The sequence below is a fragment of the Trachinotus anak genome, unplaced genomic scaffold (assembly GCF_046630095.1).
Source record: "Trachinotus anak isolate AG129_WGS33_773 ecotype Australia unplaced genomic scaffold, CSIRO_AGI_Tana_v1 ptg000032l, whole genome shotgun sequence".
Lineage (NCBI taxonomy): Eukaryota > Metazoa > Chordata > Actinopteri > Carangiformes > Carangidae > Trachinotus > Trachinotus anak.
This window is the reverse complement of record NW_027273883.1, coordinates 9621054-9645203: the sequence shown is the minus strand read 5'-3', so window position 1 is coordinate 9645203 and position 24150 is coordinate 9621054. Positions and strand designations below refer to the sequence as shown.

At 39.7% G+C, this 24150-nt stretch overlaps 5 protein-coding genes across 14 annotated transcripts in view; 3 read left to right on the top strand and 2 right to left on the bottom strand.

Annotated features, from left to right (window-relative positions):
• The window catches only part of apoc2 (apolipoprotein C-II), a 76189-nt gene that overhangs the window by 11564 nt on the left and 40475 nt on the right, over nucleotides 1–24150 (top strand). The gene's annotated exons all lie outside the window — the stretch shown is intronic.
• apoc1 (apolipoprotein C-I) overlaps nucleotides 1–24150 on the top strand; it is a 54665-nt gene that overhangs the window by 671 nt on the left and 29844 nt on the right. The window contains exon 1 of one of the 2 annotated variants that reach the window (XM_071469641.1): nucleotides 17977–17983. The exons of the other annotated variant lie outside the window; for it this stretch is intronic. The gene's annotated coding sequence lies outside the window, so the exon portion shown is untranslated. Of the gene's footprint in view, nucleotides 1–17976; nucleotides 17984–24150 lie in introns of those variants that run through there. 2 annotated transcript variants of the gene reach the window in all.
• LOC139613197 (meprin A subunit beta-like) lies at nucleotides 119–12748 on the bottom strand. Of its 8 annotated transcripts, XM_071469620.1 has the most exons (19): nucleotides 11184–12745; nucleotides 10944–11019; nucleotides 10623–10650; nucleotides 10482–10520; nucleotides 10271–10293; nucleotides 10075–10159; nucleotides 9601–9718; nucleotides 8536–8714; nucleotides 7977–8195; nucleotides 4142–4303; nucleotides 3230–3460; nucleotides 2691–3143; nucleotides 2416–2589; nucleotides 2163–2268; nucleotides 1700–1747; nucleotides 1415–1462; nucleotides 1130–1177; nucleotides 845–892; nucleotides 119–561 (listed from the first exon to the last, which is right to left on the bottom strand). In XM_071469620.1, the coding sequence occupies exons 2-19, from the start codon at nucleotides 11004–11006 to the stop codon at nucleotides 483–485; spliced, it is 2151 nt and encodes a 716-aa protein (XP_071325721.1). In that variant the 5' UTR covers nucleotides 11007–11019; nucleotides 11184–12745; the 3' UTR covers nucleotides 119–482. The 8 variants fall into 8 exon arrangements, with proteins under 8 accessions (XP_071325721.1, XP_071325715.1, XP_071325718.1 ...); XM_071469614.1 differs by lacking the exon at nucleotides 1700–1747 and adding an exon at nucleotides 1985–2032 and having other exon boundaries at nucleotides 10482–10650; nucleotides 11184–12747; XM_071469617.1 differs by lacking the exons at nucleotides 1415–1462; nucleotides 1700–1747 and adding an exon at nucleotides 1985–2032 and having other exon boundaries at nucleotides 10482–10650; nucleotides 11184–12747.
• apoc4 (apolipoprotein C-IV) overlaps nucleotides 3831–24150 on the top strand; it is a 54551-nt gene continuing 34231 nt past the window's right edge. The window contains exon 1 of the mRNA XM_071469635.1: nucleotides 3831–3836. The gene's annotated coding sequence lies outside the window, so the exon portion shown is untranslated. The remainder of the gene's footprint in view (nucleotides 3837–24150) is intronic.
• Nucleotides 17297–23673, bottom strand: LOC139613198 (meprin A subunit beta-like). 2 transcript variants are annotated; one of them, XM_071469623.1, is made up of 16 exons: nucleotides 23482–23673; nucleotides 23242–23317; nucleotides 22903–22930; nucleotides 22756–22818; nucleotides 22624–22646; nucleotides 22429–22513; nucleotides 21955–22072; nucleotides 21299–21477; nucleotides 20721–20939; nucleotides 19602–19763; nucleotides 19229–19459; nucleotides 18690–19142; nucleotides 18423–18596; nucleotides 18170–18275; nucleotides 18002–18049; nucleotides 17297–17716 (listed from the first exon to the last, which is right to left on the bottom strand). In XM_071469623.1, exons 2-16 carry the CDS (start codon nucleotides 23302–23304, stop codon nucleotides 17638–17640), a joined length of 2031 nt encoding a protein of 676 aa, XP_071325724.1. In that variant the 5' UTR covers nucleotides 23305–23317; nucleotides 23482–23673; the 3' UTR covers nucleotides 17297–17637. The 2 variants fall into 2 exon arrangements, with proteins under 2 accessions (XP_071325724.1, XP_071325725.1); XM_071469624.1 differs by having other exon boundaries at nucleotides 22756–22794; nucleotides 23482–23670.

Here is a 24150-nt window from a genome sequence, read left to right as displayed (position 1 = left end):
TCAATAATAAGAGGTTCTGAAATGTTTATATATGTATTAAATATACTCATCATCATTTCAGTATTTGTTTAGCTATTTTATTTTTTCCAGTCCCACTGTAGACACAAAAAACATGTGCTTGTATGTATTATTTATTATCTTCCAAGGAATACAGATTGCATGAAATCCCACAAATATAAAGTAAATATATTTTCAAGAATAATCCATAAACGATAAACCAGCAAAAGTACGATCCCACCACCAAAAGCAAGTTATTGTATTACAGGCATTTCTGCGGGTAACTGCAACTGTTTAGTCCCCACTGCAGTCATCTCTTTTAATTAGCTGCTGATATAACCAGGAAAACAATAACAAAGACATTTCGAGGGAGAATGAGTCACTGGCTGAATCATTCAGATGAATGACCAAATTGCCCAGCCAGTGGCTGATCTGCTGCTCCTGTCCATGTGTCGAGGTGAGATGTGGATGGGAGGAGACACATATCATGGTATCACAAGCATCAGGGCCAGCAGGAGGATGAGGACAGGGGAAGCCATCATAGCAGGAGAGAAGCCAAAAATGCTACAACAGAAAGAAAGGAATGGATCAAATAAAATAATACACAATAGATTTCTGACCAGTACCAAGTTATAAAGCCTGTTGTGGTTTAATAGGGAAAATTAGTTTGTGTAGCTGGCGAGTTCCTAGTGGCTGCTGCAAATACGACATTACTGTTACTAATTACAGAGCCATTTATGTAACTAGTTGATCAGCTCTAGCAGTATCAAATTAGGCTTCACAAGCTCATTATCTTTATAGCTAGCAGTATAGCTGGCAAACGTAAAATGTGAGTAAATCTGAATACCTGTTGTCGTCTGTTGTTTGTGGAGGTGGATGGGTGGTGGTTAAGATCCTATAAAAAAGGATGGCATCATTTGAAAATCATATTAACAACTAATTTCACTGCTGGATTCTACATCTTTCTTTAAACTGTGTTTTGAAATGAGAAGTTGTATCAGAGCTGTCCCACCGTGATGAGCATGGGCCTAGCTGATTGACCTCAGCAGCATCAAATTAGGCTTCACAAGCTCATTATCTTTATAGCTAGCAGTATAGCTGGCCAGCGTAAAATGTGAGTAAATCTGAATACCTGTTGTCGTCTGTTGTTTGTGGAGGTGGATGGGTGGTGGTTAAGATCCTATAAAAAAGGATGGCATCATTTGAAAATCATATTAACAACTAATTTCACTGCCGGATTCTACATCTTTCTTTAAACTGTGTTTTGAAATGAGAAGTTGTATCAGAGCTGTCCCACTGTGATGAGCATGGGCCTAGCTGATTGACTTCAGCAGCATCAAATTAGGCTTCACAAGCTCATTATCTTTATAGCTAGCAGTATAGCTGGCAAACGTAAAATGTGAGTAAATCTGAATACCTGTTGTCGTCTGTTGTTTGTGGAGGTGGATGGGTGGTGGTTAAGATCCTATAAAAAAGGATCTCATCATTTGAAAATCATATTAACAACCAATCTCACTGCCGGATTCTACATCTTTCTTTAAACTGTGTTTTGAAATGAGAAGTTGTTTCAGAGCTGTCCCACCGTGATGAGCATGGGCCTAGCTGATTGACCTCAGCAGCATCAAATTAGGCTTCACAAGCTCATTATCTTTATAGCTAGCAGTATAGCTGGCAAGCATAAAATGTGAGTAAATCTGAGTACCTCTTGTCGTCTGTTGTTTGTGGAGGTGGATGGGTGGTGGTTAAGATCCTATAAAAAAGGATCTCATCATTTAAAAATCATATTAACAACTAATTTCACTGCTGGATTCTACATCTTTCTTTAAACTGTGTTTTGAAATGAGAAGTTGTATCAGAGCTGTCCCACCGTGATGAGCATGGGCCTAGCTGATTGACTTCAGCAGCATCAAATTAGGCTTCACAAGCTCATTATCTTTATAGCTAGCAGTATAGCTGGCCAGCGTAAAATGTGAGTAAATCTGAATACCTGTTGTCATCTGTTGTTTGTGGAGGTGGATGGGTGGTTGTTAAAATCCTGTTAAAAAAAAAAAAAAAAAAGTATGACATCATTGGAAAGGCGTATTAACATCTAATTTCACTGCTGGACTCTACATCTTTCTTTAAACTGTGTTTTTAAATGAGAAGTTGTTTCAGAGCTGTCCCACCATGATGAGCATGGGCCATTATCCAGATCCTTAGGAGGATGTGCAATCATCACTGGTGCCACTTCAGGACATGGTAGAGCACTTCCTTCAACTAGGGGAGTGAGATCTAGCAAATGAAGAAAGTAATGTTATACAACATAACTTCCACTCAGGTGTGCAGTGATTTAAATGTTTCAAACATATTTGTTGTACGATTGCAAGCAGGGCAGTTTTACGGTCACAGTCAGCGGTGAAAACATTTTTATCAGCTTGCCTTGGAAGCTGAAGACAAAAATGGCACTCCCTCCCTTGAGGAAGTCTCTGGATTTCATTTCTGTCAAAGTCGTAAAATGGAGTTTGCCAAGCAAAGGTCCAGCACAGCCTGTCTCATTTTTCTCATCTAAGAATGTCGTTCCAATCTTACAAGGATTGTCCCAAATGTAGTTACCTGTTTACAGAGAACATACTGTGGTTTATAATGTGTTAAAATGATGATTGAAGAGTTAATGATTTTTTAAAAGGGATTTCTTCACATTCTTTCAAACTTACCATCAGAGCCGACCAGATTTGGGTCACTAGTGAAACTCCTTTGCTTTGACATGTGCAGCTGAATGTTGGGTGTCTGATCCAGCAATTGGAAAGTCACCTGCCTTTGTGGGCAAGGCCACTCCAGCTGGTCATCATATTTACCAGACAAGAGTTGCACAAAAACTGCAACAACTGTCTGATACAGCCGTACCCCTACCCTGTAAGAATAGCCCCCTCTGGAGTACTGGCGTGGGCTGTATATAGTCTGTCCATATTTACCCGTGTTCAAAACCCTCTCAAAATCATCAATCTGCATGGTTACATGTGGACACTCGATCTCAGACAAATTGATGTCATCGATTGAGAAGCCGCCTGAAGAGCTTCCTTCTCCTTTACTAGCCTCAAACTCCACCTGGAAGTGCTTGGTGGCATTCAGGGAAACATGCTGGAGCTGCCAGTGAGATGTTGGTGGACCTGGAGGAGGAAAGTGTCAGATATTCATGGTTCATCAGAGCCTTAAATACTGTTTATAGTAGATGATGATCATAGTCTGACATTACCAGTGATTTGTCCCACGAGACGACGGGTTCCTTTAAAGTCCCGATCATCTTGAAACTCTCTGATCCAGATGTTAAGTTTGTCAGACTCATTCCCACTGTGGTAATAGTAGAACTGGAGACACTGGACATGACAGTGCCTATTGGAATTCGTCCTGTGGGTCTCCAGCCAGGCTGAGTCACCTTCCTTACCTGATGCTGTGCTAGCATGCATGAAGTAACCTCCATCTTGGCCTAGAATGTTGTTGTCCAAATGATAAATAAACAAGATTTACATTACAAGACTTTCCTCAAAGCCTTTTGTGACACTTCAAAGAAAAAGTTAAACTTTCCGTATTTTCCGGACTATAAGGTGCACTTAAAAGCCTTTAATTTTCTCAAAAAACGACAGTGCGCCTTATAATCCGGAGCGCCTTATATATGGGTTAATTCTGGTTGTGCTGACTGACCTCGAAGCGATTTTGTGTGGTACACGGCGCTCACAGCGCTCTGTCAAAATGTTTTAGTACGACTTTGGTAAACTACAAAGCCGCACCGCTTGCAGCATTACGGCTATCGTAGTTTTTTCGTAGAATTTGAGGGATTTGTGGACGAGGAATGAGCTGAAAAAGTGAGCGTATTGTGTTGTATTTTACGTGTTATAACTGAACAATTTTGAGAGTTATTGTGAATACGCTAACATTTGATTTAGCGGTATCAGACCACGTGTAACAACTGAACAAGGTTGGGAGTTATTGTGAACGCGTTTAATAAAGTTTGACTGACTTATCTGACTGTTTTGTTTCGCTTAATGCGCCTTATAGTCCGGTGCGCTTTATATATGAAAAAAGTTCGAAAATAGACCATTCATTGACAGTGCGCCTTATATATAGTTCTTTTTTTGGAAATTTTTGTTTGGATATTTTGAAATCTTACCATGACCACCTATTCCACTGGGTAGACTGGTGTGATCAGAGCTAGGACCCCCATACGCACGTGTTACCATTTCCCAGCCACTGCCATTCTGTGAACAGCAGGTCATGTGACACATGTTCCCCTTGGAGAAGCCGCAGAACATCTTAAATGCAATGGCTGAGTCTGTAGATGTGAATGAAGAGCACAGGATTTAGGATTTCTTTAAAGTCTATTGAAGATAAATACGGTGTGTTATAGATGCCATTAAAGCATGGGTTTTGTAGATGGTGGTTTATGATATGTTGATATGCTTATGCCAACACCATTTGCTGCTGCAACTCGGTCCATCACTGCAGCTTAATTCTTATATACCAAATTTTAGGTGTTATTGTTTGAACTACAAGTCAGTGTTAATGAACAGTATATGTTTGTAAAGGAAGAATTAGCTCTTCTGCAGAAGCCTCATTGCTGCTGGGATTTGATTAGAGCTGCCTGAAAAAGGGCAGAGCTTTTCCCAACAAATTGAACTGTATACCCATTTTTATCTGAATTGTCCGTTGACAATTTAAATGTCTTGGTTATTTATTGGCTCTGACCAGTTGCCACGAAACCAGTGGATCATCCAGGAAGTTACTGGTCATGACACAGATCATTTGTAAAATGGTGTATTGTTTCTACACTGGTTTTTATATGGATTAAACAAATGACATTTGAATTGTTAATTTGTGAGCTTCAGAAGTGCTGATAGGTGGATTTTATTACCATTTGATAGAGACAGGCTAGCTGTTCCCCCTGTTTACAGTCTTTTGTAGTATGGACCTTCTCATCCAACCTTCCACCAGAAAGTGAAAAAGCACATTTCACATTTAGTTTCAGTAGCCTAAATGAGGTGACAGGCTGGATAATGGTCATATAAATGACCATTAACAAATGCAAATGATCATGTGTAAGAATTTTGTTCAGAAAAAGGATAACAAAGTTAGAAAACTTATATCTCCAACATGTAAGTGAAAATCCATCCATCCGTCCACTTTCATCCACTTATCTGGGGTTGGGTTGCGGTGGCAGGAGGCTAAGCAGAGAATTCCAGGCATCCCTCTCCCCAGCAACACTTTCAAGCTCCTCTTGGGGGATCCCAAAGTATTCCCAGGCCAGATGGGATATATAATCCCTCCAGTGAGTTCTGGGTCTACCCTAAGGCCTCCTCCCAGTTGGACATGCCTGGAGAACCTCCAAAGCGAGGTGCCCACCAGATGACCGAACCACCTCAGCTGGCTCATTTCAATGTGATGGAGCAGTGGCTCTACTCCAAGAGTCCTCTGGGTTTTTGAGCTTCTCATCCTACCTCTCAGGCTGAGCCCAAAGTGGACACACTCCTTGCCTCAGCTGCGCCTTGAGATCCTGCCCATGAATATCACAAACGGGATCGGAGACAAGGGGCAACCTTCGCGGAGCCCAACACTCACTGAAAATGTTCTTGACTTTGTGGTGAGGATGCGGACACAGCCCCAGTTTAGTGGTACAGGAACCGAGTGGCTCGTAACAATGAGCCCGGTACCCCATACTCCCGCAGTACCCCCCACAGGGCCCCTCATGGGACACGGTCTTAAGCCTTCTCCAAGTCCACAAAGCACATGTGGACTGGCAGGTCAAACTCCCATGACCCCCTCAGAACTCCCACAAGGGTAAAGAGCTGGTCCACTATTCCACAACCAGGACAGAACACGCATTATTCCTCCTTGATCTGAGGTCTGAGACTCCTTTCCAGCACCCTGGCGTAGACTTTCCCAGGGAGGCTGAGCAGTGTAATACCCCAATAGTTGTAGCACAACGCCCTGTCCCCCTTTTTAAAAATGGGAACCACCACCCCAGTCTGCCCCTCCACAGGTACCGTAGCTGACCTCCATGCGACATTGAAAAGCCATGTAAGCCATGACAAGCCATCAATGTCCAAAGCCTTCAGTATCTCAGGGCGCATCTCAGGGTGCATCTCAGGGCGCATCTCATCCACACCCGGGACCTTGCCACCGAGGAGCTTCGTTAATACCTCAGCGACCTCTGCCAGGGTTATAGGTGAGACTTCCCACAAGTCTTCTGACTCTGCCTCCTCCATGGAGGACGTGTCAGTCGGTTTCAGGAGATTTCCTTCCACCGCCTGATGACATCGCCAGCCTGGGTCAGCAGTTCTCCTCCCCGGCTGAACACAGCCTGGACCTGCTTTCCCCTTCCTGAGCTGCAGGGCAGTTTACCAGAATCCCCTTGAGGCTAAATGAAAGTCCTCCTCCATAGCCTACCCGAACTTCTCCCACGTCTGAGTTTTTTGCTTCTGCTGAAGCCGCAGCCCTTCTGGCCATCCGGTACCTATCTGCTGCTTCCAGAGACCCCTGTGCCAACCAGGTCCTAAAGGCCTCCTTCTTCAGCTTAGCAGCTTCCCTTACCACCAGCGGGTTCTTTGGTTGCCGCCTCAACAGGCATGTCGATGACCTTGAGGCCACAGCTCCCAACCGCTGCCTCTGTAGTGGAGGCTTTGAACATGGCCCATTCAGACTCTATGTCCCCAACCTCCCCGGGATGTATGAGAAAATTTTTCCGGAGGTACGAGTTGAAGACCCCATGGACAGGGGCCTCTGCCAGACATTACCAGTTCACCTACACTACACTTTTGAGTTTACCAGGTCTGTCCGTCAGCCTTCCCCAGCATCTGATCCAACTCACTACCAGGTACTGATCAGTTGACAGCTCTGCCTCTCTCTTCAACCGAGTGTCCAATACATATGGCTGTAGATCTGATGAAATGACCACAAAGTCAATCATTCATCTTTGGCCTAAGGTGCTCTTGTACCACAACAGGTGCTCTGTACTTGCACACATGGGTGTTGAAATCCCTCAGCAGAACTATAGAGTCCCCAGGCGGAACCTCTTCCAGCACACCACCCAGAGACTCCAAGAAAGCCTTATATTCTGAGCTGCTGTTTGGTGCATGGGCCCACACAGCAGTAAGAGCCTTCCCCTCTGCAACTCTCAGTCGCAGGGAGGCGACCCTCTCGTTTGCTGGGGAGAACTCCAACACCGTGGTGCTCCACCAGGGGCTTGTGAGAATCCCCACACCTGCCCGGCATCTGTCACCCTGGGTAACTCCAGAAAGGGAGAGAGTCCAGCCCCTCTCCGGGAATTTGGTTCTGGATCTCCTGCTATGCGTAGAGGTGAGCCCAAATATATCTAGTCATTACCACTCCACCTACTGCACCAGCTCAGGCTTCTTCCCCACCAGAGAGGTGACATTCCATGTCCACACATCCAGTATACGATACCGGGGGTCAGCATGCCCCAGTCCTCCCCGCCTTCATCTGCCGCCTGGTCTGCACTGCACCTGACCCCGAATTCCATCCTCGTGGGTGGTAGCTCCCTTGGCTGAGCCTGACTGGGCCCCATGAGCCAAGGCTTGCCCAACAGACGCCGGCGAGCTCCCCTCCCAGGTCTGGCTCCAGGAGGGGGCCCCAGTTTCCCTCTTTGAGGTGAGGTGCTGCTGCCTTTGTTTGGCTTCTTCATTCAGGATTCTGTGAATTGCTCTTAGTCTGGCCCCTCACCTGGGACCAATTTGCCTTGGGAGACCCTATCAGGAGCTATTGCTCCCCACACCACAGCCCCAATGGTCACTGGGGCACACAAACCCCTCCACCAGGTTAAGGTGGTGATTCTCGGAGGGGTAAGTAAAAATATTTCTATATTAATGCCAAAAATTACCTTTTTGTGGATATGTGTGTCATTACACTCATTTTAGTAATTGAAACAAAAAATCCCAAAACATATTGTACTTAAAGGTGGGTGTTGTTTTTTTTAAACTCCAGGCACTTACTGCATTTGTAGCGGAGGTTCAGCTCTTGGATATCAGTGGGACTCACTTCCAGTCTTTGACCAATCACATCCTGGAATTTGGGATCTTTGGTAATAATTGTAAAGCCATTGCCATAGCTGAATGCATTTTTGCCGTAGTGCATCACTGACCAGTAGTCGTATGGGACTCCCCCAGTGGTGCTGTCTTTTTTGCTAACTTTTCTGAAATTATTCTCCCTACCTAGAGGACACATAAAATGACACATATGAAAGCAAACCAATTACAGTTCACTATATTGAAAAACCTTAAGAGCAGCTTAGATGGTTAAATAATAATTCACTAATTACTCTTTACACAAAAATAATTTTTACCTAATATAATTTGATCAATTTGTAATGTTTTCAATAATCTTAATTTAACAATTTCAAAGTTCTTGATATATTTATGTATGTATTTTAGATTCATTTATTAATGTGCAACCCCTTCTGGGACCCTCATACACCTTGACAACTGTAACATATTTAAGATAAATAACTAAATATGAAGAACCAGAATATTATAATGCAAGTCTTAATGAAACCTCCTTGGATGTTTTCAAATGCAATGGTCACATGATCATCTCGGTCATATCTGGACTGTTCATGGAAGAAGCCAAGAGCGTGGAGAAACTCATGTTCAACAATGGAAATCACATCACAGTATGTGCCGATGGAGAGATCCTGTCCACCGCTGAATACTCGTCCAACATATGAGAAACACCTAAAATGGAAAAATGACTTGTCAGCAAAAATCACATTGATACCTCTATGTAACTCACCCGTGTGGGTTGGCACTACAGTACCTTCATGCATTTAAATTTGGAAGAGTTATTCTCAGGGATGAAAGAGTGCTGTTAAAGAGCAGAAATTGATCTTAATGGAAGTAAGTGCTTTATTCAGTGGCACAGGCAGTTGAAATTTGAGTGAAAAGAGGGGAGTGAAAACATTTTAATGTCATCTAACCCCCAGCAGTCTCCAACTGTGCTCATGAATTATCTCTTTGGATGTGAGCTTTAGATAAATGACCAAAGCTTAACTATGTTAGAGAAGTTAGAATATACAAACATATATTTCAAGTTAGTGTTCCAACTAACAGTTACATATCAGTTAATGTCATTTATATTTTTATAGAAATATATTTTAAATTGTGAGAAAATGGTGCGATAAAAAAAGTCATTATAAGCCCAAAGGTGACTTATTAAAGGATCCCTGTGGAGATTTTGACCACCATTAAAGGTAAAGTGCAATGTTCTTTACACAAATCCCTGTTTAGTGTTGGAATAAGGCTGTAATACACATTCCAGCAAATGGTTTCACACTATTTGACAGAGCAACAGGTTTTTGACATGTCAAAAAACACAGTCATGTGCCGACAAAATGTCTCAGTGACTAAGAGTGAACGTAAACACAAAATTTGTTTACAAGAAAATTCCTCCTGGCACCCTTAACATCTGTTGCTTTCTACAACAAGATTTGCAGTTTACCATGATATAAAACATAGAAAAGCAGAGAATCCTCACATTGAACAGTTTTGCATGATAAATTATGTTATTAAATGATTATCAAAAGTGTAAGGTGGAAAAAGAAAAGAAATATTCAATACATACCCGCCTAACTTTTGGACAGAAATGTAATATTTATCAGACTCCCTTGGTTTGAAATCAATGCATGACTTCAACCTGAACTGGTCAAAGGCTCTCAGGATGACTCCTTTAGCGTTCATCTCTTCCATTGACCATGGGAATTGTGTTATAGGGAAGAACAAAGAAATGACAGTTTAATGTGACTGATAGATGAGGTAATCTTGCTTATCTACATGACTCTGAGACACTGCTGATACAAATGCCTTCTAGATACTCAGGTGGAGGAGTGGAGCCACTGTTTTGCACAAGTGGATTATGTGAAACTATGTGGAGTTAAGATCTGAAACATCTGAAACATGCTTTGGCCAAGTAGCTTTGTTTACTTCAGAGTGCGGCTCGTTTTCTTTCCACTGAGAGGCGCTTCTATGTGGCAACAACCTGCAGCTGATTGATGCTTAATATATTCTGGGTTATTATGCAAGAAAAATGTATGTTTACCAAGGTCTTTTTCCAAAACATACGGGATGGGGGATGTCCACAGCCTATCATCATCACTGATGGCACTCCTCTGTGTGTTTGGTGGCTAAGATTTTATTTAAAAAAAACAAAAACATGATTACATTAAAATTTCACACATACAAATCCATCTTTTTTTTTTCTTTGAATAATTTACCTACAAAAATGCTAAACTCACCTCCAGAATATCATCATATGAATCTGAGATAAAGCATAGAAAATGAGTGTGAGTGTTTTTTATTTTTTTTATTTATTTTTTTTTAGAGCAAAGAAATCAATGATACTGAGTTCCTATGAAACCATAACCACCACCACAACAAGAGGTGCTTTGTCAAATATGTAGTTAACAAATCTCACGCCAGGGTCCATTTAATGATGTTTAACTTTACCCTTGTTTACATCTGTAATGTCCTTGTCTTCACCAATTTCTACAAAAAAACATGAGATGCTGCCTTGTGAAATAACAGGAATTAAAAATGATGAAATACTTTTCTGAAATATAGTAACGAATAACAAATAATATAACTTACCCACTATCTGTGGCTCATCTGCTCCATTCTGTAAAAATTAATATTTGAACAGATCAACATATGTAATGATGTAATTCTAAGACGTATAACATGAGACATAAAGACAACACAAGTATATCCCTTTTTTTATGTTTACTGGGGTATGCTACTGCTATTATAACTACAGTGGTCTACAGGAAAAACTCAAATTTGAACTCCAAATTTCCATCAACATTAAATCACTAATTACACACTTTAAAAAAGGAATTGTAATTTAGTCTGAGTGTGAAATATGTAATAATTCATTCTTACAACAGTACAAACAAATAAATAAACTCTTACTGGGTTTAGGGAGAGTGACAAGGAAACTGCCAAGTTCACCACAAGAAAAATGTAGCCTTTCATCCTTGTAGTGTGTCTTGGAACAAAGTTAAATGACACGACAGAGATTAAATTATGAACCAGATATAGATATATTATCACTGAAAAGTAATAAAGCTGCTATACTTTTAAGACAGTTAACTTGAATATTCAGTTCGTTTCATTTTGTATTTGAAGAAAGAAAATACCACTCATGCTTACCTTGTGTCACGCTGGCTGTCCTCTCCGCAATTGGACTCGAGAAGCTTTGGGTGTTACAGGAGACTTTTAAGTGGGGATGACAACCCACTCACAAAACAAAGCAAAACAAAGCAAAGCAAAACAAAACAAAACAGATTCTTTACTTTTCAGAGCTCCTTATCATGCATTCAGTCTTGTTGTTTGCTGAATAATTGCTGCTTAATTGCTGCAATGCTGTCAAGACAAAACTCTTTCATTCGGATTTGACAGTACCTGCGCATGTCAGCTTTTATCAGATTTTTGTGAAATGTACACAAAGGATGTTGTGTAATTCCGTTAGTGTCAGAGAAATGTTCACACAGATTTCTTTTAGGAATAAGGTGAAATTTAAATTATTATTTTAGAATTTTCAGTAAAAGTATCTTCTCAATTGTGATGTATCTCATCTCGCTACCTCTTTGACTCACTCAATCACATAGCCCACACACACACAGAAGCACATTGACAAGGGACCTATCTGTCTGATTGGCTAAAAACAACGCATACCTCTTTATTTGCATATGAATCGGGGAAGTGAGATCTGATCACAAGTGGTCGCTCGAGACACATGTGGACACGCATTTTAATCCTATAATGCCAAATGCATCAAATTTGATACAAGCATTTCTGAGACCTATTGCATCACCTTATGGTAAAAACTTCACTCAAAACCCTCTTGTATCCAATCTGATACTTGTCTTCCAACCCCTGGTGGATCCCTTTATCACTACAACAATTCAAACACAGTACATGGGACAATCCAAGTTGGCCACCTTCAGATAGTTCCCAACTCACTGGATCAAGGTAAGGAAAATTGCGATTTTTACGATTTTCCAGTGACATTTTCTTTGAAATTTTTAGTAATATTCTAACATGAACACTTAATCTGTTGAAGCAAGTTATAATTACATATTTTTTTGCATTTTAGTATGTAGTAAAATCGTGTATAAAATTTGGAAAAACCTATATGCAAATAATTTTTTATAATTTTTTTTTTTTTTTCAAATTTTGTGAAAGGGCCAAATAAAGGTTCCAGATTCAAGAAATCAGACTTTTCTGTCCATTATTTCTGGGGTCAGGCATTGCAGGGTTAAAGCCAGGTGTGAACAGACAAACGTTCTGTTTAGACTTGGTATTAACATCCTTCCTGAGTGACCTGATCACAAGTGGACAGCTCTGAATGCAGTCTGAGACATTGGATATCAAATGCATCTTGGGTGCGTTCACACCTCACTTCCCAATTCATATGCAAATAAAGAGGTCCTGGCCAGATTAAAGGACCGCCTGCTCTAATGACTTCCTCTGCCACAGTCAAATTAGTCCCTTCACAGTTTCATAATAAACCGACCCGTTTGTCGGATTGGCTAAAAACACCACCACATACCTGTTTATTTGCATATGAAGCCGGGATGTGAGATTTGATCACATGTGGTCACGGGAGACATGTGGAGATGCATTTTAAAGCCAGGTGTGAACAGATGAACTTAAGCTGACCATACTAATACCAGGTCTGAACAGGGCCACTGTGTAATTAAACTTCACGATAAATAGGGATGCCTGAATGAAGCTCTTTTTTTAAATTTGTGGACCCCTATGTCAGCATGCTAACAGGCTAAAAATGACCATGCTAACACAATGATTTGTAGCAGTTAAAGAGTTTAACATGTTCACTATCACAGTTTAGCCTGTTAGCATTATTTGCTAAATAGAAAATATTAACAATAAGGAACAGGACAGCCCCACAACTGTTTTGATGGCATTCCTGGTGACTCTTGTGTTTGTCTTAATTTCCTTCAAAACACTACCCAGAAATGTGAAAATGTGAACAGTTGTGAGTGAATTGTGCACAGTATACAATATCCCTTTGCTTCTATTCCTGCTTTTATGGGCTGTGGATGAAGGGGAAATAGTGTCTCATTTATATACTCAAATTCATTGGTTACTTCAACTAAAATCTCTGCTGCATCTTGACGTTTATTTCAGTTGTCCTCCCCCTCCTCCTCATTGATCTCTTAAAAACAAAACGGATGACATTAAGCTAATGTGGCAGTGCAATGGAGGGTGAAGGGATGACACTAACGCCACCTTGGGGAATTTCACCCCAAGGAAATTACTTAAGGTTTTAGGCCACTTTAGAGTTCACACCATACGAAGGCCGCAGGTCTGAACACACCAGAGACTGGGGACCTGATTCCAAGAATAAAACTAAGCTTTTTATTTAAACAATATAAGTTATAAACATGAATTAATTCATTAAAATAACCAGCCCAGCAACCACAGATGGACAGAGTACTCGACCCCAGTACTTGAGTAAGAGTACAAATACTACCGGTCAAAATTTACTCCGTTACAAGTAAAAGTAGCTCAGTCTAAATGTTACTCAAGTAAGAGTAAAAAAGTACTTGCTTTTAAAGGTACTTAAGTATCCAAAAGTACATGCTTTTAAATTTACTTTAAGTAAAAGTAAGAGTAAGAGTAAGAGTAAACTTCTTATTTTTCACATCAATGAATTACTATAATTTTTTCTAAATGAATTTAAGGACCTTTTAACTCTTGTTTCTGAGAATTAACTCTTTGAAACTACCTGCACTTATGTGCTTGCTTTTAGAACCACAAAGTTATATAAAGCCTGCAGAAACACCTGTAAGAACAAATACAATGAATGGGATCATAAGAGGACAGCAGATGTTGCAGATGCAGTGTTTATTAACAATCATTAAAACTGTAACCAAATGAACCTGCACCGTCCAACTAACTCTCTATCATTTAGCTAAGTCGGGAACTGGAACCCCCTCAAAGACCAATGTTGTCCCCAGACCACTGGTTGAGAACCACTTCTTTACAAAAAACTACATCTCTGCTTTCAATAACTCAATGTTGAAGTCACTTGACTTTCCAGGAAGGACATGTACCAGTACAATATAGGAGCACAACAAACTCTGTCTCCCCATGTCTGTCTTGTCTGTCTCCGTGCCTGTCTCCCAATGTCCGTCACCCCATGTCTGTCTTGTCTCCCCATGTCTGTCTTGTCTGTCTCCGTGCCTGTCTCCCAATGTCCGTCACCCCATGTCTGTCTTGTCTGTCTCCGTGCCTGTCTCCCAATGTCTGTCTCCCCATGTCTGTCTTGTCTCCCCATGTCTGTCTTGTCTGTCTCCGTGCCTGTCTCCCAATGTCTGTCTCCCCATGTCTGTCTTGTCTTGTCTCTTGTCTCTATTATCCGCTTTTACGTAGATCCCAGTGGAGAGCGTGCACTGTGATAGGTTTCATTCTTTGACAAACACAGCTTGTGTCCAATAGTATTTTAGAATAAAAAAAAAAAATTCCAAAAAGAGCAGACCTGAAAGTAACGAGTACTTTTCAGCCTTCCTAGAAATTTACTCGAGTAAAAGTAAAAATATTTGTCTTGGAAATGTATTCAAGTAAGAGTAATAAGTACCAAAGAAATCTAATACTCAAGTAAAGTACAAATCCTCTGGATATGTACTTAAGTACAGTACTCAAGTAAATTTACTCCGTTACTGTCCACCACTGCCAGCGACTAATTTGCTGGTGGTTAACCACACTATTGCACAATACTGTACAGGCCCGTAAAGTTATCACTGGATAAACAAAACGCCAGGGCCAGGTCCAGGGGGTTACCACGGCTAAGAAAATGTAGGGACGGGGAAGGGGTCCTTATGCTACACCATTGTGAATACCACACACCATCCAAATGACACCCAAAGCGCTGGACAGTAGAGGGGTCAGTGACAGGACATCACCACTGGGGAAGCAGCCGTCATCCACAGCTCTTGTCCTACTGAAGACACAGAAACAGTTAGTATATCTGAACAAAGGGTGTAGTGAAAAAACATATGGAAGCTCAGGGCTCACTATTACACTAACACTGTATCCGTAAATTCTGCTGTCTGCTATGATGCATATTATTAAATGTCTGTTATAAGGAAAATATCTGATTTTCATTTCATTAAACTAAAAGACTTGCATATTAACAATAGTTTGATAGACTAGGAATGAATAGATTTGAAGTCATGAGAATATCAAACTGGAATCAATTCAAAGATAAATATGCAACTTTCTGTAATAAGACATAATATATAAATGTTCTTACTGTGGCAAGGTGAAATATCCTCAGCACAACAATAATGCAGTGATACATGATTGTGACTGGATGTCCCCAAAATGGTGGAGAATGGTAAAAGTGGATTATTAGGGTACTCTTAGACAAGTGAAGAAGGCACAAATGTGTGGGGCACACCAAACTGTCTCTCCACAAACACAAAATTCACTAATTAAACATTACAGCTAAATTTTCCCTCTGGCCCTACCAAGAATCTGGCATATTAATGTTTGACTAATATTAGGCCAAATCTTTCTATGCCCCAAGCAAAATGGCAAGCTCTATGTGAAGATGAGGGAAAGAAAGACACCATTGTACAATAAAACTTTTTGATGAAATGAAAAAGTCAGAAAGTTTAAACATTTAACTGTGCAACCATCAAAGAGTTGACATTACTCATTTATGCAACACATTTCAGTGTTTGCAGACCTCTTTGTGATTTTATGGCAGCAGTTAATATCACACCACATAGACCAGGCTCATTAACTATTCTGCTGCAGAATCAATATTGTTGGAAGCATGATTCTTAAGCCGGGTTTCATGTATTCATGTATTCATACCACATTACTATGTAGGTGTGATGGCTTATATAAGCATGTCAATTTCAGCACATTGTGGCAGGTAATAAGTGGCTGGGACATAGAGCACAACAAAAAGCTTTAGCCCCTGTCAAACAAAACAAACCACATACAACCTTCTGAGTTTTACTGTTTGACTCAGTCTGATACCTGAAGAAAATCCTCATGACAAATGTGTGATTTAACCTTTGACACCTGGAAAATCTCTTGAATTTCAAAGGAATCTTGGGTTGAAACTTTCCTACTCAACTCCTCCTGCTACATTTCGAGCAGTGTAGCAGGGAGGACAAAAGGTATTTAATTATAGTAAATACTGAGTTATGGTCACCACTGCTGACAAAAATCACTCCTGAAATCACCACAGTAAACTGGAGAACCCATGTATGAATCTTTAAAATAATTTGTCACAACCATATAATTAAAACTGAAAATGCAATACAATGAAAGAATGTGTTGAGAGTATTTGCAGACTTTGGGGGTGTGAAGGTTCATCCCCTGTGATGTACAGAAGTCCCTCAACTTGTCAGTCCGGCTGTCGTAAAGTTATTTCAAGACTTACATCATACCCTCATGTTCTTCACTGTCCAGCTTGGTGAAGCCTGCTCCTTTCTATTATCCTATATTGTTATTGACAAAATGACTTACTTGCTTCCAAGATTAAGGTTAAATTTGAAACAACCTGGTACTTGCATTGAAACATCATATGATTGGGGATTTTTAAAAAAGCTGTTTCCAGACACATCAATCCCTAAATGTACAAGAATTGTACATATAAGTGTCTTACATGAAAAGAGCCAGACCATTTTTCTATGAAACGACATAGCTGGCAAGTTTGTGGAATGAATATTACAACTCATTAAATGGTAGTGTGAATCATTAACAAATTATTCATGCTCTTGATAAATTTAATTTTCTTCAGAGGAGACAGAAAGTGGATGATAGTCGTTGCACTTTGCACTAGTGCTGTGGAGTAAATTCTTCTGTTAGAATCTGTAATAATTCAAATAAAGGAAATCACAACCAGAGGTGTAGGATCAAACCTTCATCTCACAGAATATTTTCTGGGTTTGTAAAGTTCTCTGCCATCGAAATATATAAATTTCTCTAACTGTACAGCAAAACTGACATTTTCAGGGTGTCAAGGGCAGGTTTCCTGTCATCAGGGCCACTGAGGCTGTCAGCATGGAAAACATGATTACTGTGAGAAGACTGGGAAAATAACAAACAGAATGGTTATAATAGAGAATGATATATGTAAAGTTGTAGTTGTATTTTAAGTGCAAAGTTATAGTACTGCAATGCATTTTATAAAATTCCTATTCTATAGAGGTTCAAAATGAATCAGGTGATCTGATGATTATTTTTTCCAGTCCCACTGTAGACCCAAAAACATGTGCTTGTGTTTATTATTTATTATCTTCCAAGGAATAGAGATTGCACGAAATCCCACAAATATATAGTAAATATATTTTTAAGAATAATCCAAAAATTGTTATCCAGCAATTATAAAAGTATGATCCCACCACCAAAAGCAAGTTATTGTATTGCAGTTACCCACTGCAGTCATCTCTTTTAATTAGCTGCTGATATAACCTGGAAAACAATAACAAAGACATTTCGAGGGAGAATGAGTCACTGGCTGAATCATTCAGATGAATGACCAAATTGCCCAGCCAGTGGCTGATCTGCTGCTCCTGTCCATGTGTCGAGGTGAGATGTGGATGGGAGGAGACACATATCATGGTATCACAAGCATCAGGGCCAGCAGGAGGGTGAGGACAGGGGAAGCCATCATAGCAGGAGAGAAACCAAAAATGCTACAACAGAAAGAAAGGAATGGATCAAATAAAATAATACACAATAGATTTCTGACCAGTACCAAGTTATAAAGCCTGTTGTGGTTTAATAGGGAAAATTAGTTTGTGTAGCTGGCGAGTTCCTAGTGGCTGCTGCAAATACGACATTACTGTTACTAATTACAGAGCCATTTATGTAACTAGTTGATTAACTTTAGCAGTATCAAATTAGGCCTCCAGAACTCATTATCTTAAAAGCTAGCAGTATAGCCAGCAAGTGTAAAACGTGTGAGTAAATCTGAATACCTGTTGTCGTCTGTTGTTTGCAGAGGTGGACGGGTGGTGGTTAAGATCCTATAAAAAAAAAGCATGGCATCATTTGAAAGGCATATTAACATCTAATTTCACTGCTGGACTCTACATCTTTCTTTAAACTGTTGTTTAAAATGAGAAGTTGTTTCAGAGCTGTCCCACCGTGATGAGCATGGGCCATTATCCAGATCCTTAGGAGGATGTGCAATCATCACTGGTGCCACTTCAGGACACGGTAGAGCACTTCCATTAACAAGGGGAGTGAGATCTAGCAAAAGGAGAAAGTAATGTTATACAACATAACTTCCACTCAGGTGTGCAGTGATTTAAATGTTTCAAACATATTTGTTGTACGATTCCAAGCAGGGCAGTTTTACAGTCACAGTCAGTGGTGAAAACATTTTTATCAGCTTGCCTTGGAAGCTGAAGACAAAAATGGCGCTCCCTCCCTTGAGGAAGTCTCTGGATTTCATTTCTGTCAAAGTCATAAAATATGATCTGCCGAGCAAAGGTCCAGCAAAGCTCTTCTCATTATTCTCATCTAAGAATGTCGTTCCAATCTCACGAGGATTGTCCCAAATGTAGTTACCTGTTTACAGAGAACATACTGTGGTTTATAGTGTGCTAAAATGACGATTGAAGAGTTAATGATTTTTTTTTACTTTTACTGGATTTTACTTACCATCAGAGCCGACCAGATTTGGGTCACTAGTGAAACTCCTTTGCTTTGACATGTGCAGCTGAATGTTGGGTGTCTGATCCAGCAATTGGAAAGTCACCTGCCTTTGTGGGCAAGGCCACTCCAGCTGGTCATCATATTTACCAGACAAGAGTTGCACAAAAACTCCAACAAATGTCCTGTACAGCCTTACCGCTACCCTGTAAGAATAGCCCCCTCTGGAGTACTGGCGTGGGCTGTATATAGTCTGTCCATATTTACTTGTGTTCAAAACCCTCTCAAAATCATCAATCTGCATGGTTACATGTGGACACTCGATCTCAGACAGATTGATGTCATCGATTGAGAAGCCGCCTGAAGAGCTTCCTGCTCCTTTACGAGACTCAAACTCCACCTGGAAGTGCTTGGTGGCATTCAGGGAAACATGCTGGAGCTGCCAGTGAGATGTTGGTGGACCTGGAGGAGGAAAGTGTCAGATATTCATGGTTCATCAAAGCCTTAAATACTGTTTATAGTAGATGATGATCATAGTCTGACATTACCAGTGATTTGTCCCACGAGACGACGGGTTCCTTTAAAGTCCCGTTCATCTTGAAATTCTCTGATCCAGATGTTAAGTTTGTCGGACTCGTTCCCACTGTGGTAATAGTAGAACTGGAGACACTGGACATGACAGTGCCTATTGGAATTCATCCTGTGGGTCTCCAGCCAGGCTGAGTCACCTTCCTTACCTGATGCTGTGCTAGCATGCATGAAGTAACCTCCATCTTGGCCTAGAATGTTGTTGTCCAAATGATAAATAAGGAAGATTTACATTACAAGATTTTCCTCAAAGCCATTTGTGACACTTCAAAGAAAAAGTTAAACTTAGTTCTTTTTTTGGAAATTTTTAATTTGGAAATTTTGAAATCTTACCATGGCCACCACTGCCACTGGGTAGACTGGTGTGATCAGAGCTAGGACCCCCATACACACGTGTTACCATTTCCCAGCCACTGCCACTCTGTGAACAGCGGGTCATGTGACACATGTTCCCCTTGGAGAAGCCGCAGAACATCTTAAATGCAATGGTTGAGTCTGTAGATGTGAATGAAGAGCACAGGATTTAGGTTTATCAACTAACTTGAGGATAGCAGTTTTTCAAGGTCTGTAGAAGATAAATAAGTAACGGTGTGTTATAGATGCCGTTCAGGCGTAGGTTTTGTAGATGGTAGTTTATGATACGTTGATACGGTTATGCTAACACCATTTGCTGCTGCGACTGGTCCATTACTCCAGCTTAATTCTTATATGCTATATTTTTAGGTGTTGTGGTTTGAATTAAAACTCAGTGTTCATGAACAGTATATGTTTATAAAGGAAGAGGAATTTGCTCTTCTGCAGAAGCCTCATTGCTGCTTTTTTCAACAAATTGAACTGTATAACCATTTGTTGTAAATTGGCAGTTGACAATTTAAAAGTCTTGGCTATTTATTGGCTCTGACCAGTTTCCAGGAAACCAGTGGATCATCCAGGAAGTTACTGGTTACAGCTAAGATCTTGTGTAGCACAGATCATCTGTAAAATGGCGTATTGTTGTTTCTACACTGTTTTTTTACGGATTAAACAAATGAAATTTGAATTTTTAATTTGTGATCTTAAGAGGTGCTGATAGGTGGATGTTGTTACCATTTGATAGAGACAGGCTAGCTGTCTCCCCTTGTTTACAGTCGTATGGCTCTTCTCATCTAACTTTCCACCAGAAAGCGAAAAAGCACATTTCACATTTACTTTCAGTTGCCTAAATGAGGTGACAGGCTGGATAATGGTCATCTGAATAATTTTTGTAATGATCATTTGTAAGAATTTTGTTCAGAAAAAGGATAAAAAGGTTAGAAAACATGTAAGTAAAAATGATTTGTAAAATATGACATAATGTCAACAATGACTTTTTTGTGGATATGTGTGTCATTACACTGATTTTAGTCATTGAAACAAACAGTCCCAAAACATGTTGTAGGTGGGTGTTGTTCTCTTTAAACTCCAGGCACTTACTGCATTTGTAGCGGAGGTTCAGCTCTTGGATATCAGTGGGACTCACTTCCAGTCTTTGACCAATCACATCCTGGAATTTGGGGTCTTTGGTGATAATTGTAGAGCCATTTCCATTGCTGAATGCATTTTTGCCGTAGTGCATCACTGACCAGTAGTCGTATGGGACTCCCCCAGTAGTGCTGTCTTCTTTGCTAACTTTTCTGAAATTATTCTCTCTACCTAGAGGGCACATAAAATGACACATATAAAAGCAAACCAATTACAGTTCACTATATTGAAAAACCTTGAGAGCAGCTTAGATGGTTAAATAATAATTCACTAATTACTCATTACACAAAATTTGTTTTTACATAATATAATTTGATCAACTGTGTGGTTAATTTGTAATGTTTTCAATTATCTTACTTTTAATTTAACAATTTCAAAGTTCTTGATATGTTTATGTACGTATTTTAGATTCAATTATTAATGTGCAACCTCTACTAGGACTCACATACACCTTGAGACCTGTAATGTATTTAAGAAGAATATTAAGAATATGAGGAACAGGAATATTATAATGCAATTCTTAATGAAACCTTCTTGGATGTTCTCAAATGCAATGGTCACATGATCATCTCGGTCATATCTGGACTGTTCATGGAAGAAGCCAAGAGCGTGGAGAAACTCATGTTCAACAGTGGAAATCTCATCACAGTATGTGCCGATGGAGAGATCCTGTCCACCGCTGAATACTCGTCCAATATATGAGAAACACCTAAAATGGAAAAAGGACTCGTCAGCAAAAGTCACATTTATACCTCTGTAATTTATTATTCTCAGGGATGAAAGAGTGCCGCTAGAGAGCAGAAATTGATCTTAATGGAAGTAAGTGCTTTATTCTGTGGCACAGGCAGTTGAAGTTAGAGTGAAAAGAGGGGAGTGAGAACATTTGAATGTCATCTAACCCCAACAGGTTTTTGACATGTCAAAAAACTCACTAATGTGCCAACAAAATTGCGCTATGTGTCTCAGTGATGAAGAGTGAACGTAAACACAAAATTTGTTTACAAGAAAATTCCTCCTGGCACCCTTAACATCTGTTGTTTTGTACAACAAGATTTGCAATTTACCATGATGTAAAACACAGAAAAGCAGATAATCCTCACATTGAACAGTTTTGCATGATAAATTATGTTATTAATTGATTATCAAAAGTGTAAGGTGAAAAAAAAAAGAAAAATTCAATACATACCCGCCTAACTTTTGGACAGAAATGTAATATTTATCAGACTCCCTTGGTTTGAAATCAATGCATGACTTCAACCTGAACTGGTCAAAGGCTCTCAGGATGACTCCTTTAGCGTTCATCTCTTCCATTGACCGTGGGAATTGTGTTATAGGGAAGAACAAAGAAATGACAGTTTAATGTGACTGATAGATGAGGTAATCTTGCTTATCTACATGACTCTGAGACACTGCTGATACAAATGCCTTCTAGATACTCAGGTGGAGGAGTGGAGCCACTGTTTTGCACAAGTGGATTATGTGAAACTATGTGGAGTTAAGATCTGAAACATCTGAAACATGCTTTGGCCAAGTAGCTTTGTTTACTTCAGAGTGTGCCTCGTTTTCTTTCCACTGAGAGGCACTTCTATGTGGCAACAACCTGCAGCTGATTGATGCTTAATATATTCTGGGTTATTATGCAAGACAAATGTATGTTTACCAAGGTCTTTTTCCAAAACATACGGGACGGGGGATGTCCACAGCCTATCATCATCACTGATGGCACTCCTCTGTGTGTTTGGTGGCTAAGATTTTATTGAAAAAAACAAAACATGATTACATTAAAATTTCACACATACAAATCCATCTTTTTTTTTAATTTTTCATAATTTACCTACAAAAATACTAAACTCACCTCCAGAATATCATCATATGAATCTGAGATAAAGCATAGAAAGTGGGTGAGTGCAAAGCTGCTTTGTCAAATATGTAGTTAACAAATCTCATGCCAGGGTCCATTTAATGATAGGAAGATGTTTAACTTTACCCTTGTTTACATCTGTAATGTCCTTGTCTTCACCAATGTCTACAAAAAAAGATGAGATGCTGCCTTGTGAAATAACAGTCATTAAAAATGATTAGATTAAATACATTTTCTGAAATATAGTAACGAATAACAAATAATACAACTTACCCACTATCTGTGGCTCATCTGCTCCATTCTGTAAAAATTAATATTTGAACAGATCAACATATGTAATGATGTAATTCTAAGACGTATAACATGAGACATAAAGACAACACAAGTATATCCCTTTTTTATGTTTGTAACTACAGTTGTCTACAAGTAAACTAAAATTTGAACTGTATAGATTTAAAATTACTTAAATGTTTGCATTCTGTCTTAAAGTCCAGATTTCCATCAGCATTAAATCACTAATTACACACTTTAAAAAAAGGAATTGTAATTTACTTATATATAATATATAACAATTTCATCTTAAACAATACATGGAAATAAATAAACTCTTACTGGGTTTAGGGAGAGTGACAAGGAAACTGCCAAGTTCACCACAAGAAAAATGTAGCCTTTCATCCTTGTAGTGTGTCTTGGAACAAAGTTAAATGACACCACTGAGATTAAATGATGAACCAGATATAGATATATTATCACTGAGAAGTAATAAAGCTGCTATACTTTTAAGACAGTTAACTTGAATATTCAGTTTGTTTCATTTTGTATTTGAAGAAAGAAAATACCACTCATGCTTACCTTGTGTCACGCTGGCTGTCCTCTCCGCAATTGGACACGAGAAGCTTTGGGTGTTACAGGAGACTTTTAAGTGGGGATGACAACCCACTCACAAAACAAAGCAAAACAAAGCAAAACAGGTTTTTGACATTTCAGAGTTCCTAGTCATGCATTCAGTCTTATTGTTTGCTGAATAATTGCTGCTTAGGTGTCAATGCTGTCAAAAGGAAACTCTGTCACCTGGATTTGACAGGACCTGCACATGCCAGGTTTTATCAGATTTTTGTGAAGTGGACACAAAGCATGTTATGTAATTCCTTTACTGTCAGAGTAAGTCCACGCTCAGAATTTTTTCAGGTATAAGTTGAATTAAAATTTATAATGATAAATACTGAATCCTACTGTCTTAGTTGTTGATCTTTGATTTGATCAAATTATTATTATTAGTTTAGAATTTTCAGTAGCAGTAGCTTCTTCATTTTGATGTATCTCATCTAGCTCGCCATCTCACTCACTCAGTCACATAGTCACACACACACACACACACACACACAGAAGCATGTTGACAACGGGGAAGTGAGATCTGATCACAAGTGGTCCCTGGAGACACACGTGGAGACACATTTTAAAGCCAGGTGTGAACAGATGAACTTAAGATGACCACTTGTGATCGGATCACTGACGACACAT